Raw genomic sequence first — 17,438 nt, forward strand, 5'->3', positions numbered from 1 at the left:
AATAATTGTCCAAATACTTGTCTGAAACAAATAAATGATTCGGTGGAGTAATGAGTCCAGCCTGGTATAGTGTTTGATGACAGGTGTTGTTCCCTTCATGGCCAGCCTGTTTCCTGTAGGAAGTTCCTTCACCCTCACAGCGTTTCCTAGTAACCAATTGCACTTCATACAAACTTTAGTACAAGGCCCACCCGCTCCGGCCCCGTGTTTATCATTTCCTGTTCGTCTATTGGCTGACCCATAGGGCCGCTCGGAGAAGCGCCGCAGATGATTGGTTAGCTTTGCTGCCAATCAGAGGTTGCGCGCTAGCAAGTTATTATGCGCCTATCTCCGGCCCGTCACGGGTCACGGCGCTGATGCCACTCTGAGCATGGAGGCCTTCATCCCCATCACTTAATGCTGTCTCCTGTTAGTGGACAGAATGGGCAGCTTTGGGGTGAAAGCGATTTTATTCATGGCCTTGCTGACCGTTACAAGAGTGAGCGCGAACGGTGAGTGACTTGGCGGGTTATCGATTGAGTGAAGGGCTGCTGCCTGCGCTCTTAGTTGCATCGATAGGGAATGGTGTGTATCCCAGAGCAGGAGCTGTGCAGAGAGTGGATTCATGTCGCACTGTGTGCAAAGAGGCAGGGCCCCTAGACTGATTGTGGTAGCAATCGTTCCGAGTTATAAGGTTGTGGCTTTATTTCAGAGATTTGAACATATAATCTAGGTTCAGACTGCAGCGCAATATTGAGGAAGTTGTTGAAGACGGTGATAAAAACAAAAAAACTGCGGATGCTGGAAATCCAAAACAAAAACAGAATTACCTGGAAAAACTCAGCAGGTCTGGCAGCATCGGCGGAGAAGAAAAGAGTTGACGTTTCGAGTCCTCATGAACTTGTCGAAGGGTCATGAGGACTCGAAACGTCAACTCTTTTCTTCTCCGCCGATGCTGCCAGACCTGCTGAGTTTTTCCAGGTAATTCTGTTTTTGTTGAAGACGGTGTCTTTTGGATGAGATGATAAACCGAGGTACTGCGATTGAAAACAAAAAACTGCGGATGCTGGAAATCCAACACAAAAACAGAGATACCTGGAAAAATTCAGCAGGTTCTGTTGAAGGGTCATGAGGACTCGAAACGTCAACTTTGTTCTTCTCCGCCGTTGCTGCCAGACCTTCCGAGTTTTTCCAGGTATTTCTGTTTTTGAACCGAGGTACTGCCTTCTCTTTCGGATAGATGTAAAAAACCGTACTACTTTATTCAAAGAAGATCAAAGGAATTCTCCCTGGTGTCCTGGCCAGTACTGATCTTTTGAACTAACACCTTAACATTCCTGTGTTATTCATTGCCCTATTACTGTTTGCAGGATCTTGGGCACGATTTTGGCTGTATCATTTCCCTTCTTTACAACAGTGACTACATTTCAAAAGTATTTCATTGGTAAATGGGACATCTTGAGCTTGTTAAAGGTGCTAAAAAATGTATTTTTTTAAAAAATTGCTACCTAGGTTAAACAATTAGTGACTTTTTCAGCAGATGATAGCATGTAGAGACAGTACCTCATTGAAGAGCCAACTTTTCAACATAAACTGGCTGAATAGATAGAACAGGTCTGATACTTAGGGCATAATGGGGCATTGAGTAGGTAGAACTGTGTGTGCACTGCCCTCCTGTTCTGACAGTGTAATGGCTAACTTATTTAAGCTCTTCTATATTTTTCAATGGAGCAGTGAAAATCATTATTTCATCTTAGTTTTGTAATGTTGCTTACAAGTGTAACCAGAAGCTATTACATCTATTTTTTTAATGGCTGCATGTTAGATCTTTTTTTATCAACACTCTTTGATTCACTATTGCTCTGATCACAAATGGTATTCCCACAACCTTTCCATTACTAAGACTTGGGTTAGGATTTTTTAAATGTACTGTTAGAAATAAAAAAAAATACTTGGTATATGGTGCCTTTTATAACCCAGAGTGCTTTTTAACCAGTGAGAGCTGATGAATGGACTGCAGCCTATGATCCTATATGAATAAAGAAATAAAAGAAAAGTAAAGAGCATATGGAATGAGTCTTAGTTCAATTGTAACACTTCTATTTGAGTCTAAGCTATTTCAAGTCCTACTTCTAACATTTCTCCATTGTCAATAATGATGTCTGAGCATGGAGCAGACAGTTTCAGATTATATTTGTCAATTAGCTAAATTTTCAGGTTTTTTTAAAAATTGTAATTGGATATAAATATCAACAGTAATTGTAAAATACATAGAAAACACAGAAACAAAACTTCCTGGCAATCAACAGTGAATTACAGGAAAAACCTACAATGATATCAATAACTTTATTCTAAGCTAGTTACACATACAGAATCAGAAGTGGTAGTCATAGTAAATGCAGGATAAATTAAATAAATGCCTTTACAAAATTGACAAGTGTCTTCAAGAAAGGATATCCCAGCACAGGCACTGTCCTCCCTTCTGGAACTATAGTTTGAAGCAGCACAGACCTAATAGAAGCTTTGAAGCATATTTTGATAAGTTTTTATATTTGTATAACTGGACATTGTACAAACTCAGCTTTGTAAAATGTGGGACACCAATATGATAGGAAATTGGTTACTAAGTTCTGGAAAAACTCTACCAAAAGAAATTTTGATTTTAATTATTTGCCACATATCTAATTTACATATTCATATTTGTGGTGTTCCCATTTTGGAAAAAAGTCTCAAAAGTTAAAGATTGCAGTTTTAGTTGTGCCTCTTAAAGCTCCAGCTATATTTTAAAAAATCTTGGCATCTTAAGTTTATGTAGTTACAATTTTTAATCAAAAAAAAAATTTTTTTTTGAACAGCTGAAGTTCAAAGAGATGGTAGTCCTTCAAAACATCTGTCTGCGGAAGAGAGTGATATAATTTCCAATTCAGCCAGTGATGTTGAAGTTGAAAGAATGGATGAGCAAACTAAAAGAAAAATACAGTTTCCAACAGCAGAAATTGCTGATGCTGTTCTGGGAACTGGAATTCCTTCTAATCAAGAAGCAATATTGTCTCTTATTCAGAATATTAAAAATGAACACACTGCCTTTGAAGACAAAGATACTCCCTGTACAGATGTGAGTGGAGATAATGGAGAATGCAGTGTTGCAGAGGAGATATTTCCTTCCCTTACATATATCCCATCTGGTAGTCAGGAGGGAGAGCTGCTTGGAGAGAGAGAAACTGGCATTCTGGAACCAGTGCAAGTTGAGAACCCAGCAGCAGCAGAAGAAGCAAATGCTACTGAAACAGCCAGAGCACCAAAAGTAAACTGTGATGAAAGAAATATGACTGGATTAGAGAACTTCATTGTCCAAATTCTTAACAACACACAAGTAAGAGGAATTTACAATTTAGATAAGTTTCTGAGAATTTGCTGCTAATTCTTTGACAAAGCCTTGCGTAACCATTTGCCATTTTCAAGCATATGTATGGTAGCATTTTTTTCACTCTAACATGAGTCTTCCACTTTTTCCAGGACCAAAACCTCTTTTAAGTCTCTGCCAATGATCTTTTATACCCATTTGCTGCCAAGCATGAGCATGATTGTTTTTTTTTTAAATTTTCTCCCTTTCCTGTTCAGAAACATCTGGTCCCTGCTCAGCTCCTATTTACTACAGTATAAATGGGATTGGAATCACAGACATATGTTCCTCTCTGGTGTATGGTTTGTTGGAACTTTTTCTCGAAATTTAAATGATAATTGAATAAAAATCCATAGGTGCAAAAATTATTAATAGTAAAATATTGGCACTGTAACACTGGAGCATACTGGATGTGAATTTGTACCTACAGTTTCTCTCATGTTCAATATGCTTACCCATCCAGGGAAAGAAGCTACAAACTAACTGTGGGATAGGAGGTAAACTTTACTATGGCCTTATTTCTTGGATTTCAGAAATTTCTGCATAAAGATTATGTCCTAGTTTTGGAAATTGCAATCCAAAAAGTCATTCTTTGCGATGATCTGGTTAGGAATTCAGAGCTGTAATTACTGGGTTATCTGACTGACAGTAAACCAAGACTTTAAAGATACTTTGGTTTATTGGCCCAGTGACTTTGAAGTTTTAGTGCTGATAGAAATAAAAAAGCAGATTTTGTGTTTCCGATTCTGACAACCCCTCTAGCTTTATAAGTGCTCCAGATTTGCAGCTTTTATACAAGTTCTTGCCTGAATATTTGAATGGCTCCCCACTGATTAATTAGTGGAAGCTGGAGCTGCTGTATTAAGCAATAAAGGACCTCTGTGCTATTAATTAATCATGAGGAATCATTCTGCAAAATGTTTCTACTGGTTACTGTCCGTTGCATGAAATTGCACCTGAAATTAAGTGGGGAAGTTTCTTAAAGAGAAAAGGTATTAATTGTATTTGTGTATCACAGAGAGATGATGCATGTTTTGGCATTCAGAATACCCTGTTAAAGTTTATGATTGCATCCTTGTAGTCAGGGACAGGTGCAGACTGGATGCCAAGTGTTTTCTCCTAGAGGGAGTTTGTTTTACATGCTTTGAACCAATGCTACCCAGTTCCCTGGCTGCCCTCTGCTCAGAAGTTTTTATGTGGGGACCAGGGGAACCTGAAGAGGAGATAGAGTTTAAAAAAAAATCCGCAAATGCATTTGAAGTTTTAAACACTTCAGTTACTGAGTGATGCCAAAGCACAAAGATATAAGTAATAAATGCTTACAGATTTTCTTTATTGCAGTCATGTGCTGCACAAGCATCTTTTAAGATATAGAGACCAGAACATTTTTCAGGGGTTATTTAATCTAGATTTTTGAAACAACATTGTATAAATATTAAAATCAGCTCCCTTTAATGAATTATGTTTTAAATCTAGGCAAAAAAGCTTTTTATTGTTATAGTGTGAATAAGAAGTACCCTGTTAAACTAGTGAGTAAAGGCATTGTTTGGCATAGCACTGAGTCACGCAGACGGGAAGGTCCAATATTTAATTAGCTTCTATCTAACAACATAATGTATAAGAAGTATGCATCTGTGGAGATGGCTGAGGACAGAATTTGGGCTCTGCTGTAATGCCATTATGATGATAATAGCCTCCAGCTCTTACTGTCTGGACTTACTTGAAGAACAGTCATTTGTCTGAGCTACAAGTGGAACTGCATGCTAACAAAACTTATTGTCATTTGGGGAAGGCAAAAATAGGAGAAAAGTCTATATAATTGCATCAGTGGTTTTACAGAATCAAAATCTGTTCATGCTGTGACTTGTAGAGGTGAGAAATGTGCACGTGACCCACAAATTTCTTGGTGCACAGCTGAGATTGGCTATTCATCTATGTCAGTGATAGGCAACCTAGGCTAGTGAGTGGGCCGCATGAGTGGCCCTCCTTTATCTCAGTGGGCCACAAGATTGAAATTGGGCATGTGCACTAACCATGACCCCATGGAATAAGATTAAATACATTTAATACACACTGAATATTTGATAACGAGCTATGGAAAATGTTTCCACAACTGCCTTCAGATTTGGAAGCTGTCGAGCACGTTGGGCAGAACCTACTGGAAAAATTGCTACGTGAGAAGAATGATGCTTTTTTTTGGGAACTGGTATTACCTCATTGCAAATTAAGCAAAATGGCTCCTCCCTTTCTGTTCAATAACAAAATAATCCAGCTCCTAACTCTCTTTTACCATTCCATCCTCGTCACTGATTTTCCTCATTTTGGCTATTTCTTTCTGTGTACTTTTTGATTTTGCACTTGATTCTCCTTCTTTATCATATCACTTCAACATAAAGCGATCCATTATTTAATTAGGGGCAAATTAAATTACTGGCAAAAGTAACATAAAAAAACCTCCCACATCCACCAGTGTCATAACCAAGATGGTCTACCGGGATAGAATAATTTTGCTAACTGCGTTTGCATACCTAGAATTTGTGGGATATGCAGATTGCGGGCTGTACTCAGAACCCTGATAGGCTGCAGGTTACCCACCACTGTACTAATTGGTTAATCGGGGAGGGAAAATTGGCAAATGAGTCACCAACAGCATACTTTTTACATCTTTAGCTGCTGCTAGATGTGCCGTGGGAGAAGAACGGTGTCATTACAAAGAGGTACCGAAAAGTTTTAAAAAAACAATAAAGATGTGGGTGGAAGAGTTAGGGAAGTAATATGGTTGAGCAGGAGATTGAATTGCCAAAACGGTAGGATAAGTGCGACTGCACAGTGGATTTAATTTTTGGGGAACCTTGCAAATGAAACATTCTATGCAATATTTAGCTCATTGTTACACAATACATGCGTTTCTTTTTAGTATAGGCCCTGAGGTTGTATAAATAGCTAAATAGAATACTCTTTTATTCTTCTGTTTTCCTTCTTTGACTCTGGACTGTGTTAAATACTATTGGTATGGATGCAATATATTTTTACAGGACCTAATGGAATTCCTGAATGCCAATGGCACTGATTGCTCTGTAGTCCTTTTCTACACACCATGGTGTCGGTTCTCTGCAGACCTTGGTCCACATTTCAATGCACTTCCACGTGCTTTCCCCTCGCTGCAGTTTCTGGCACTGGATGCATCTCAGCATAGCAGGTACTTAAAAGCACATTTTGAACTAACTTATTGGAAACAGGATTTCATTGAGATGGCTTAGATAATCTTGCACTTGAAATGCAATGTATTTCATATGATATAAGCCAATAAGAATTCACGATAATGTACAGATCTTGATCATTTGCCAAACTACTAAACATTTTAAAAAACATCCTTCCAGCTTTGTTGTTTTAATAATTTAGTGGGAAGAAATGGATGAGTAAGATGTTGGACTTTTGGCAGTTGGGCCATTTGTGTTTAGTCATTGACTATTGTTGGTTAAACCACAAGTTTAACTTAATTTCTGATTTCACAGTGACTTTTGCCAGTGAATAATTTTTTTTTATATTCACTCAGGGGATGTCGGCTTTGCTGGCTGGGCCAGCATTTATTGCTCATCCCTACATGCCCTTGAGAAGGCGGGGGTGAGCTACCTTCTTGAACTGCTGCAGTCCATGTGGTGTAGATACACCCTCAGTACTGTTAGGAAGGGAATTCCAGGATTTTGACCCAATGACAGTGAAGAGACGGCGATATGTTTCCAAGACAGAATGGTGTGTGGCTTGGAGGGGAACTTGCAGGTGGTGGTGTTCCCATGCATCTACTGCACTTGTCCTTCTAGATGGTAGCAGTTGTGGGTTTGGAAGGTGCTGTCTAAGGAGCTTTGGTGAGTTGCTGCAGTACTTCTTGAAGATGGTACACACTGCTGGTACTGTGTCTCAGTGGTGGAGGGAGTGAATGTTTGTAAATGGGGGGTGATCAGTCAAGTGGGTTGCATTGTTCTGGATGGTGTCAAGCTTCTTGAGTGATGTTGGATCTGCACTCATCCAGGCAAGTGGAGAGTATTCCATCACACTCCTGACTTGTGCCTTGTAAATGGTGGAGAAGCTTTGGGAAGTCAGGAAGTGAGTTACCCGCTGCAGAGTGCCTAGCATCTGACTTACTCTTGTAGCCACAATATTTCTATGGCTAATCCAGTTCAGTTTCTGGTCAACGATAATCTCCAGGGTGATGATAATGGGGGATTCAGCAATGGTAATGCTATTGAATGTCAAGGGGTAATGATTAGGTTCTGTCTTGTTGGTGATGGTCATTGCCTGGCGCTTGTGTACCATGAATGTTATTTGCCACTTGTCAGCCCAAGCCTAAATATTGTCCAGGTCTTGCTGCATTTGAACATGGACTGCTTCCAGGGTGAATGGGCTGAGTCCAACTTTTAATCCTAAGAGGACCATAAACAAATGATTGGGGGTGTGTTGCAAACCATTGGCTCCACAGTGATGAAGTAGATTTGATTATCCTTGTTCTGCTGTGTTGTCACTCAAAGCTGTCTCAGAGCAGTGGAGGACTTGCAAATTCCCATAGGAAGAAGGGAAAATTAAAGGTTGAAGAATCCCACAGCCATTGTTTTGCACTTTCTAATGGGGCCAGATGCACAATGGATAAAGAACTTTGAAACAAGTTACTTTGTCCCTTAGCCCAGTTGACACATGACATAGGAGGAATCATAGAACATTTTAGAAGGTTTTAATATGATTGCCACTTTGATGTGGTGGAGAGGCTTGTCACTTGAGCAATCCTGTTGAGTGCTTATGGTAGGGCTAGCCATGGCGGCAAGGCCGGAGGGAGGTGCCAGACAAAATGCTATCTTAAAAAGCCTTCAATGGCTGAACAAGTGAAAGAAAACCGTGCTGTAAAAGCAGAAGGCGGCTGCAGCAGCAAGGTGGTTCCAGTCATCATCGTTTGACATATTATTGAAATCTGACTACCAACCCGTCAAGATTGTGTGGACAATGACGCCTAGGTTAATCAAAGTCTTTTGCACGTTTGCCAAGTCCTATGGCAATGGAGAATTGGCAACAGGAACAGGGCAGTGAACCTGGGAGTTCCTAGTCAAGGATCTTCACACAAGTCACAGATGCATGAAGGTGATTGGACACCATGTTTGGACAGAGGTGTCTTTGGGCAGCAGCATCTGTGACTGAGCAGTCCTCTTCAGGATACCTTCTTCTCACCCTAAATGAGGAAAGGGCTTGAAAAGATGCCGTAAAAATAGGCTGTCCCACTTTCTCCTGGCCGGGGATCCTCTGGAATCACCATCTTTGTGGTTAAAGAAAGACAACTTTAAATTTTGCAACTTGAAATGTTAGAACACTCATGGATAATTTCAAGAGTGACCGCCCGGAAAGAAGAACTGCAGTCGTATCATTTAAGCTATTAAGATTCCAATTGACATTGCCACCAACGGTAAGACCTGCCATCCTGGAGAGGGGCAGCTGAAGGAACAAGCCGAGCAATACACCCTCTGCTGAAAAAGGAAAGGCTGACAGTGACTCTCATGTCCACAAATTTAATTTTGCCAGCTGGAATAGGATCTTGGACACACTGCCAGAACTCACAAATTGTATAAATGAAAGATTCATGACACTTCACCTGCAGCTCAGTCATATCCAATATGCCACTGTCAAGAGCACTTATTCCCAACTCTTAACTTCGATGAAGATGTTATTCTGACCTTGATGAAATTCTCAAAAAGAACTTTTGCCATCCCAAAAGAAGAAAAGATCATCCTTCTAGGGAACATTAATGTCAGGGTTGCCAATGACTCTGATATCCGGAGCAGAACCATTGGCTCCCCCCCCCCCCAACCCTGGTTTTTCCCAATGAAAATGGTGTCCTCCTGCTGACAGTGTGCTTAGCATAGTCTTGTTATTATCAAACACCTTCCTCTGCCAGAAAGACAAATACAAAACCACATGGAGGCATTCTGGATGAAAGAATTGGCACCTCCTGGATCATGTCATTCTTACACAAGAACTAGGAGCAGGAGGAAGCAACTCAGCCCTCAAGCCTGCCCCGCCATTCGTTATGATCATGGCTGATCTCATTTCAACCTCAGCTGCAATTTCCCACCCTCTCCCCATAACCTTACAACCCTAATTAAAAATCTGTTTATCTCCTCCTTAAATTTATTCAGCATCCCGGCATCCACTGCACGCCACTGAATTCCACAGATTCACAACCCTTTGCGAAAAGTAATTCTTCCTCATCTCTGATTTAAATCTACCACCCCTTAGCCTAAAACTATGGCCTCTCATTCTAGAATGCCCCACAAGAGGAAACATCGGCTCCACGTCAACTTTGTCTAACCCCTTTAGCATCTTTTATACCTCCATTAGATCTCCTCTCATCCTAAACTCTAGTGAGTTTAGGTTTAAACTGCTCAATCTCTCCTTATAAGACAAGCCCTGCATCTCTGGAATCAATCTAGTGAACCTCCTCTGAACCGACTCCAATGCAACTACATCCTTCCTCGAGTAAGGAAACCAAAACTGCACAGTACTCCAGGTGCGGTCTCATCAATGTCTTATACAGTTGCAACAACACTTCCCTATTTTTATACTCTATTCCTTTAGCAATAAGTGCCAAAATTCCATTTGCCTTCCTTATTACCTGCTGTACCTGCATACTAGCTTTCAGCGATTCATGCGTGAGGACACCCAGATCCCTTTGCACTGAAACATTCTGAAGTTTCTCTCCATTTAAATAATAAGTCGCCTTTTTATCCTTCCGACCAAAATGGATAACCTCACACTTATCCATGTTAAACTCCATCTGCCAGATTTTGGCCCATTCACCTAACCTGTCCATATCCATTTGTAAATTTCTTATTTCTTCATTGCAACTTATTTTCCCACTTATTTTGGTGTCATCTGAAAATTTAGCTGTAGTACCTTCTATCCCTCAATCCAAGTCATTAACGTAGATTGTAAATAGTTGGGGCCCAAGGACCGAACCCTGTGGCACCCCACTAGTTACAGCTTGCCATCCAGAAAAAGATCCATTTAGCCTGACTGCTTTCTATTGGTTAGCCAATCTTCTATCCAAGCTAATATATTACCCCTAACTCCGTGAGATCTTATCTTGTGCATTAATCTTTTGTGCGGCACCTTATCAAAAGCCTTCTGGAAGTCCGGATATACTACATCTACAGGGTCCCTGTTCTCCACTTTACTTGTCACATTTTCAAATAACTCTGGCAAGTTAGTCAAACATGATTTACTCTTCATAAAACCATGCTGACTCTGATGGATTGCATTTTGACTTTCCAAATGCCCCATTACTACTTCTTTAACAATGGATTCCAACAACAGATGTTAAACTAACTGGTTTATAGTTTCCTACTTTTTGCCTCCCCCGGGCCCCGCGCCCCCACCTTTTTGAATAAGGGCGTTATATTAACATTTTTCCAATCCGCTGGAACCTTTCCAGAATCCAGGGAATTTTGGAATATTGTAGCCAATGCATCCACTATCTCCACTGCTGTTTCCTTTAAAACTCTGGGATGTAGGCCATTAGGTCCTGGGGACTTGTCATCCTCTAATCCCAATAGTTTGCTCAGTACTTTTTGTCTAGTGATGGTGATTGTTCTAAGTTCCTCCTTCTCTATATCCTCTGCATTGCCTGTTACTATTGGGGTGGTACTAGTGTCCTCCACCGTGAAAACTGAGGCAAAATATTCATTAAGCGCCTCTCCCATTTCTGCGTCCCCACTATTCACTCTCCAGTATCATCTTCCAAGGGACCAACAATCATTTTAGCTACTCTCTTTCCTTTTATATACTTGTAGAAGCTTTTGCTATCAGTTTTAACATTTTGCACTAGTTTTCTTTCATAATTTACCTTTGCTCTTTTTATTATATTTTTTAGTTACCCTTGGTTGATCTTTAGAAGTTTCCCAATCTTCCAGTTTGCCACTGACCTTTGCAATTTGGTATGCCTTAGTTTTTGCCTTTATATTATCCTTAACTTCCTTGCTTAGCCATGAATGCTTTTTCCCCCTCTTACCATCATTCTTCCTCTTTGGAATATATTTTACTTGGGAGGAGTTGAATATCTCCTTAAATATCTGCCACTGTTCATCAACCTTGTAGTCTTCCTGTCCAGTCCACTAGGGCCAAATCTGCCCTCATGCCTATGTAGTTACCTTTGTTTAACTCCAGAACACTAGTGTGGGACTCAAGTTTCTCGCTCTCAAACTGAACTTGAAATTCTAGCATGCTTTGATCACTCTTCCCTAGAGGATCCTTTACTATGAGATCATCAATTAATCACATCTCATTACACAAAACCAAATCCAGAATAGCCTGCTCCCTGGTTGGTTCCACGACATATTGCTCCAAGAAACAATCTCTAATACACAATGAACTCTCCCTTGAGGCTACCCTTGCTAATTTGATTAGTCCAGTCTATATGCATATTAAAATTCTTTGGGGCAAATACCTAAGTAATGAGTGGTGTAGTGGAATGTCACTAGCCTAGTAGTCCAGAGGCCCAAGCAAGTGCTCTGGGAACATGGGTTAAAACCCCACCACTTTTATAGCTGGTGTAAAGCTGGTTTCAGTGGTGACCATGACAACTATTGATTATTGTAAAAATCCATCTGCTTCACTAATATCCTTTAGGGAAGGAAAACCTGGCATCCTTACATGATTTGGCTTCAGACCCACAGAAATGTGATTGACTCTTAATTGTCTTCAGCAATGGCCTAGCAAGCTAGTGAACCTGTAGAATTCTTTACCACAGAGGGCTGTAGAGGCTGGGTCGTTAAGCACATTCAAGGCTGAGATAGACAGGTTTTTAATCAGTAAGGGAATTGAGGGTTATGGGGAAAAGGCAGGAAAGTGGAGTTGAAGATTATCAGATCAGCCATTATCTCATTGAATGACTGAGCAGACTTGATGGGCTGAATGGCCTACTTCTGTTCCTATGTCTTAAGGTCTTATTCAGTTCAAGGGCAATTAGAGACAAACAGCAAATGCTGGCTTTACCAGGGATGCCCACATCCCATGAAAGAATTAAAAAAACACTCAATCCATACAGGGGACTGGACAGCTCATAGACTTGTATGATTGTTGATGAACATCCACCTAGTATCAAGACATGGCAAGGCCCAAAAGTCCAAGAGGAAGAAGATCAAAATCTCAGCGCTAAAGCAGCCTGACCGAAGAGAGGAATTCCAAGTGTAGCTCACAACCAATCTGGAAAATCTTCACACATCCAACTGCACTACAGAACAGAGGGATCCTGTGCCCCTGACCATTGGGTTTGAGTGTCGTCATCACCAAGACTGGTTAGACAAAAATGGTGCTCAAATATGTGACCTCCAGGAACACAAACGAGCAGCCTTCATTGCATGGAAGAACAACCAAAAATCGCAGATCAAGAAAGCAGCATGCCAACAGCTTAAGGCTGATGCCCAAAGAAAAATTTGGGAGATAAATGGACATTTAGTGGGAAGAGAGAGTCCAAGAGATCTAACAACATGCTGGCCATCATGATTAGAACAAAAGCCTCTTTGTTCACAGGATGGTGAAAGATGACATTGCAATCATCAACACTGGAAAAAATATCTTGATCAGCTTCTGCTCAATTGTGAATCCACAGTGGCAGATTATACTCGCTCTCCACAGTACCCAATGGTAGAATCCATGGCTGAACCACCACTGATGGGAGAGATGCAATAAGTAATCAAACAGATGAAAAACAAAGCCCGTGGCCCTGATGGTTTTCCATTTGAGGTCTTCAAAGCTGGTGGGTTTTTGCTCACACCAAGCCTCCATGCATTTATCCTATGGATTTGAGAGGAAGAAGAACTCCCACCTTCCTCCACCCCACCCGACTTCTGTGGAAACTACTGAGGTATTTCTCTCGATAGTCATTCCCACTCAGCACCACATTTGCAAGCCACTCTTGATCTCTTCAATTTTACATACAAGGACTTGGCCTATCCTTTGTGAGTTTTGTTTTGTCAACATTTATCAACCTACACGCAGTTAGCTAAATATTCCATCTCCCATATATGTTGAAGGAGACACTCTGGAATATATTGAGCACTTCCTATGCCTTGGCAACCACCTCTCTCAAAAGCCCGCCATTGACGAGGGGATACAACACCAGATTAGCTGTGCCAGCTCAGCCTCCTACAAATTAGGCAGTGAGTATTTGACAACAAAGATCTCTGCAAGTCAACAAAAGTCCTAGTATCAAAGCAGTTGTTGTCACCACTCTTTTGTACTGCAGTGAGACCTGGACTGTGTATCAGTGACATAAGAACACTAGAGAAATTTCAGCAGCAATACCTCCTCCATATTCTTTGGATTCAACAGGAGGACCGTTGAACAACAGTAGTGTCCTTCTTGAAGCCAGCTCCACAAGCATTCAGGCAAAGCTCCTGCTAAATCAACGTCAATAGCCTGGACATGTGTCCGGTAGGCCGAAAAACGCCTCCATCCCAGGTCCTGTTTTCTCAACTTTAAATGGCCAATGTTCCAGGGTAGGGCAAAGAAAACGCTTCCACTCTGAAGCTCTCCTCGGAAGCATGGCAACATTGACATTAATGACTGGGAGGAGTTTGCTACCATTCATTCAAACTGGTGACAACATGTCCATCAAGCTGCATCACGCTTTGAGTCACAACATCTTAATGATGAGGCAGAGCGGCGGCAGAGAAGGAAAGAAAAGGAAAGAAATCCTGCAAACACTCTTCCATTACCTCGTGGGACGTCCTGCCCCATGTGCCTAAAGATCTGTGGGTGGAGAATCGCCTGTTCAGTCACATGAAGATCCATGGCAGAAACTCTTGATCCTGAGTAGACACCATCCTTGAATCCTGGAACAGCTGACGAGTACGATGAGTATGCAAATTCAAATTACTTCTTAAACTAAAGAAGTAAAAGTGAGCGGTTTCTGATTAATCTGTGAGCTTTAAGGTTGTCCACAGTCTTTGTATGCTCCAAGTTATTTCATAATCTTTCCAATCCCTGCAAATTTTATGTATTCTTTTGTACTTTTATTTAATAGCGAGGCATCCATTGCTGAGCTTTCTCAACTGATTACACTTTATGCTTGCTATTACTATTGCTAATGTTTTTTGCTAATGCGATGGTGACTGAGCGATGCAATGCACCCTTGTCTCATCGAGGATTTTATTTGCGACTGCTGACAGAAAATAAAGGCTTTACTTATACACCTGTGTAAGATATGATATTGAATGTAACACTTTCTGAGGTAATCAAAACCTCATCAAGGGATTGTGTCAAAATAGGAGGACTGTACTTGATGCTAGAGGACAAAGAAAGGGATGGAATAAAAGTAAGACTATGTAAAATAAAAAGCACATATTTCTTCAGTATGCATCTTGTAAAGTATCCAAACCATCTCTTAGAAATTCTAGGCTCACCTGGACTATAACTCCAGTGTGGGGTCATATCAGATTTAATATGACTTCAGTAAATGCTTATGTACACTTTTTTCTTCAAATGTTTTGATTTTTTGAACAGTCTTTCCCATTCTCTCAAAAGCACTAAAAAATATTTTGAGAAAGAAAGCTCTGTGTACGTGTGCAAACACACTTGAGCAGAGCTTTCTTGTGATACTGTCATGAGCAGCAGTGTTACAACAATCTTATAGAATTCTCAAATGCGCATTGGACCTAAAAGTCTTGCCCATTTGTGAAGCGTGACAAAAGCAAAATGTTATATTATAATCTACAAGATGCATGAGTATGTTCACTTATCTAAATTGACCTGCAGCCAATTTATTTGGTCTCAGTTACTGACCTCAAATCTTTGTCTCATCTGCAAATGGAAGAATTGTTCCATTTGAGTCTTCCTCTTCATCGTTAATGAAAATGATTTCTAAGTTGGAGCATCGGGATTTGACGATTTGCAGAAGCAACGTTTTTGAAAATAGATATTCTAAGTGACATTATATAAAGTGATGAATACAAATCGGTATTTGATGCTCTTCTTTGGATTAACTGTTGGTTCTGTTACTTTAAGCCTTTCTACTAGGTTTGGTACTGTAGCTGTTCCCAACATCCTCTTGTTCCAAGGTGTCAAGCCAATGGCCAGGTTTAACCATACCGACAGAACACTCCCAACATTGAGAGCTTTCATCTTTAATCAAACTGGTTAGTAGCAATTCTCACTAATGTAAATTTATATTTAGGTATTCAGCAGAATTTTAATTTCTAGTTAAAATAAGAGCTATTTTTGTTCTATGGGTACAAATGAAGATTTGGGACTAGTACCGTCTCATGATGAGCTAGTATCAAGTAGCTTTTTATACAATTTAGATAGAACAAGGAACTTGAACCCGGTTTACCTGATTTGCTGACCCAATGTTACATTCAAGTGTGTCTCAGATCAAAGATTGTTCCTGTTTTACAGTATTAATGATGGTGCTATGGGCAGGTTTTACTGATTTACTTTCTTAATGTCTATATTTATTTGGAGGCAAAAATCCCATCCTTTATCTCCGTATCTTTCTCTCTCTCTCGCGCGCTCTCTTACTCTGACTCTCCTTCTCCCTCTATTCCCCTGCGCTGTAATTATAAACTGCAGCGAAGACAGTGGAGGGACTGTTTGCTCCAAGACCATTATTGCTACCCTCACCATGAACAAGCTTAATCTGAATGTCATAAAATGTGGTGAAAGACAGACTATCTGCATTAGATAATTTTTCTTCCTTCCTCCCTGTGGTGAAGGGAATTCTCTGCATCATCCCACATGAGGCAACTAAGACTAGGAATTTAATGGTTTGGAGACCCATCGTGTATCTCAGCACTTAATAGTACTCCCTATTAATTCAGTGCACTGCCTCCTTTCTTAAAATTGTTAATAAGCTGATGTCTATTCCATTTATCTGTTTCTGGAGTAGTCAAACCAGAAAATAGCATAGTTCAGAACAGGAAAAAGAGTAATAGTTACAATTTTAACATGTTCAAATACAATCTGCATGGCCTAAGTTTCTTCCATTACAATCCATTTTAAACAATTTGATCTGCTTTCCAGGCATAGAAGCATATGGCACCATTGAAGTGACGGAACAAGATCTAAGCGGTCCACTTCCCAGTGTTGCAGTGAGAGGCATTGACTGGCTGCTTGTCTTCTCTGTGTTGTTTGTCTGTGTTTTTTTAGTTTATGGTACAGTACAGTCAGATAGTATCAAGTGGTTGATCACAGGACAAGAGCATGAACACCAGGACTGAACTCATACAGACGTTGGTCACAACCTACCACAAAGAGAAGCTGCACCAGACACCTTGGGCAGCAGTGGAAGATGCTCATAAATGAGTCAGCTTTTTTATCACCAAATTGCTCTGTTTGTTCTGCAGCATTTAAATTATGGATATAAATATTCAGTAATTAAGGCTGATTTGTTAGTTATGAATAAATACGAAGTATTTTCCAAACTATCAGATGTTGAATTGTATCCTGCTTCAAAGTGATTGCTCCTTAACAAGCTTTAAAAGATTTGCCAATATGTACCAAATATCAGTTCCAGAATTAATGGATTCAGACTTCACACAAGTTTAGAAGATCACCTATCTCTGAGCTCATGATTAGGCACATTTTGAAATTGGTAATATTGAGGAAGGGAAGAAGAAGTTTAACAATGGTAAGTAACTTGGCATTCAATGTGCTCAAGAATAAAATTTAAATCTATTGGATCCTGAGGACCAAACTCCAAATTTAGATCAGCTAACCACTTCATACTTAAAAAAATGTCATTGTACCTGGTTTACTGTTTGTCTCCTAGTGGACAGTAAAGGAAGTGGGAAAGAAAAGCCTTAAATATATCTTAGGAATTTTTTATTTGTATGGTGCCTAAAACCTCCCAAAGCTATACAGAGCTGTAAGGAAAAAAATGGATTTTGATGCTAAGAAGCTGATATTAGGAGAGGATGAACAAAAGCTTGGGAGAAGAGGTGGGGTTTATGAAGGGTATAAGAGGAGAGGCAGGAGGCAAAGCAGAAGGTTGTATGGAGAAAATTGCAGAACTTAGCTGGCT

At 40.3% G+C, this 17,438-nt stretch overlaps 1 protein-coding gene across 1 annotated transcript; it reads left to right on the top strand.

The window, feature by feature from the left end:
• The first annotated feature begins 289 nt into the window (after positions 1 to 289).
• Positions 290 to 16,842, top strand: txndc15 (thioredoxin domain containing 15). Its single transcript, XM_041194583.1, has 5 exons — positions 290 to 491; positions 2,835 to 3,352; positions 6,418 to 6,581; positions 15,425 to 15,555; positions 16,439 to 16,842. Exons 1-5 carry the CDS (start codon positions 422 to 424, stop codon positions 16,633 to 16,635), a joined length of 1,080 nt encoding a protein of 359 aa, XP_041050517.1. The 5' UTR covers positions 290 to 421; the 3' UTR covers positions 16,636 to 16,842.
• The last annotated feature ends 596 nt before the right edge of the window (positions 16,843 to 17,438 follow it).

This window comes from Carcharodon carcharias, chromosome 8 (genome assembly GCF_017639515.1).
Source record: "Carcharodon carcharias isolate sCarCar2 chromosome 8, sCarCar2.pri, whole genome shotgun sequence".
Lineage (NCBI taxonomy): Eukaryota > Metazoa > Chordata > Chondrichthyes > Lamniformes > Lamnidae > Carcharodon > Carcharodon carcharias.

Coding starts and splice junctions, on each gene's coding strand:
- txndc15 (XM_041194583.1), top strand. CDS start 422: ATGGGCAGCTTTGGGGTGAAAGCGATTTTATTCATGGCCTTGCTGACC. Junction 492..2,834: donor TACAAGAGTGAGCGCGAACG/GTGAGTGACTTG, acceptor TTTTTTGAACAG/CTGAAGTTCAAAGAGATGGT. Junction 3,353..6,417: donor AAATTCTTAACAACACACAA/GTAAGAGGAATT, acceptor ATATTTTTACAG/GACCTAATGGAATTCCTGAA.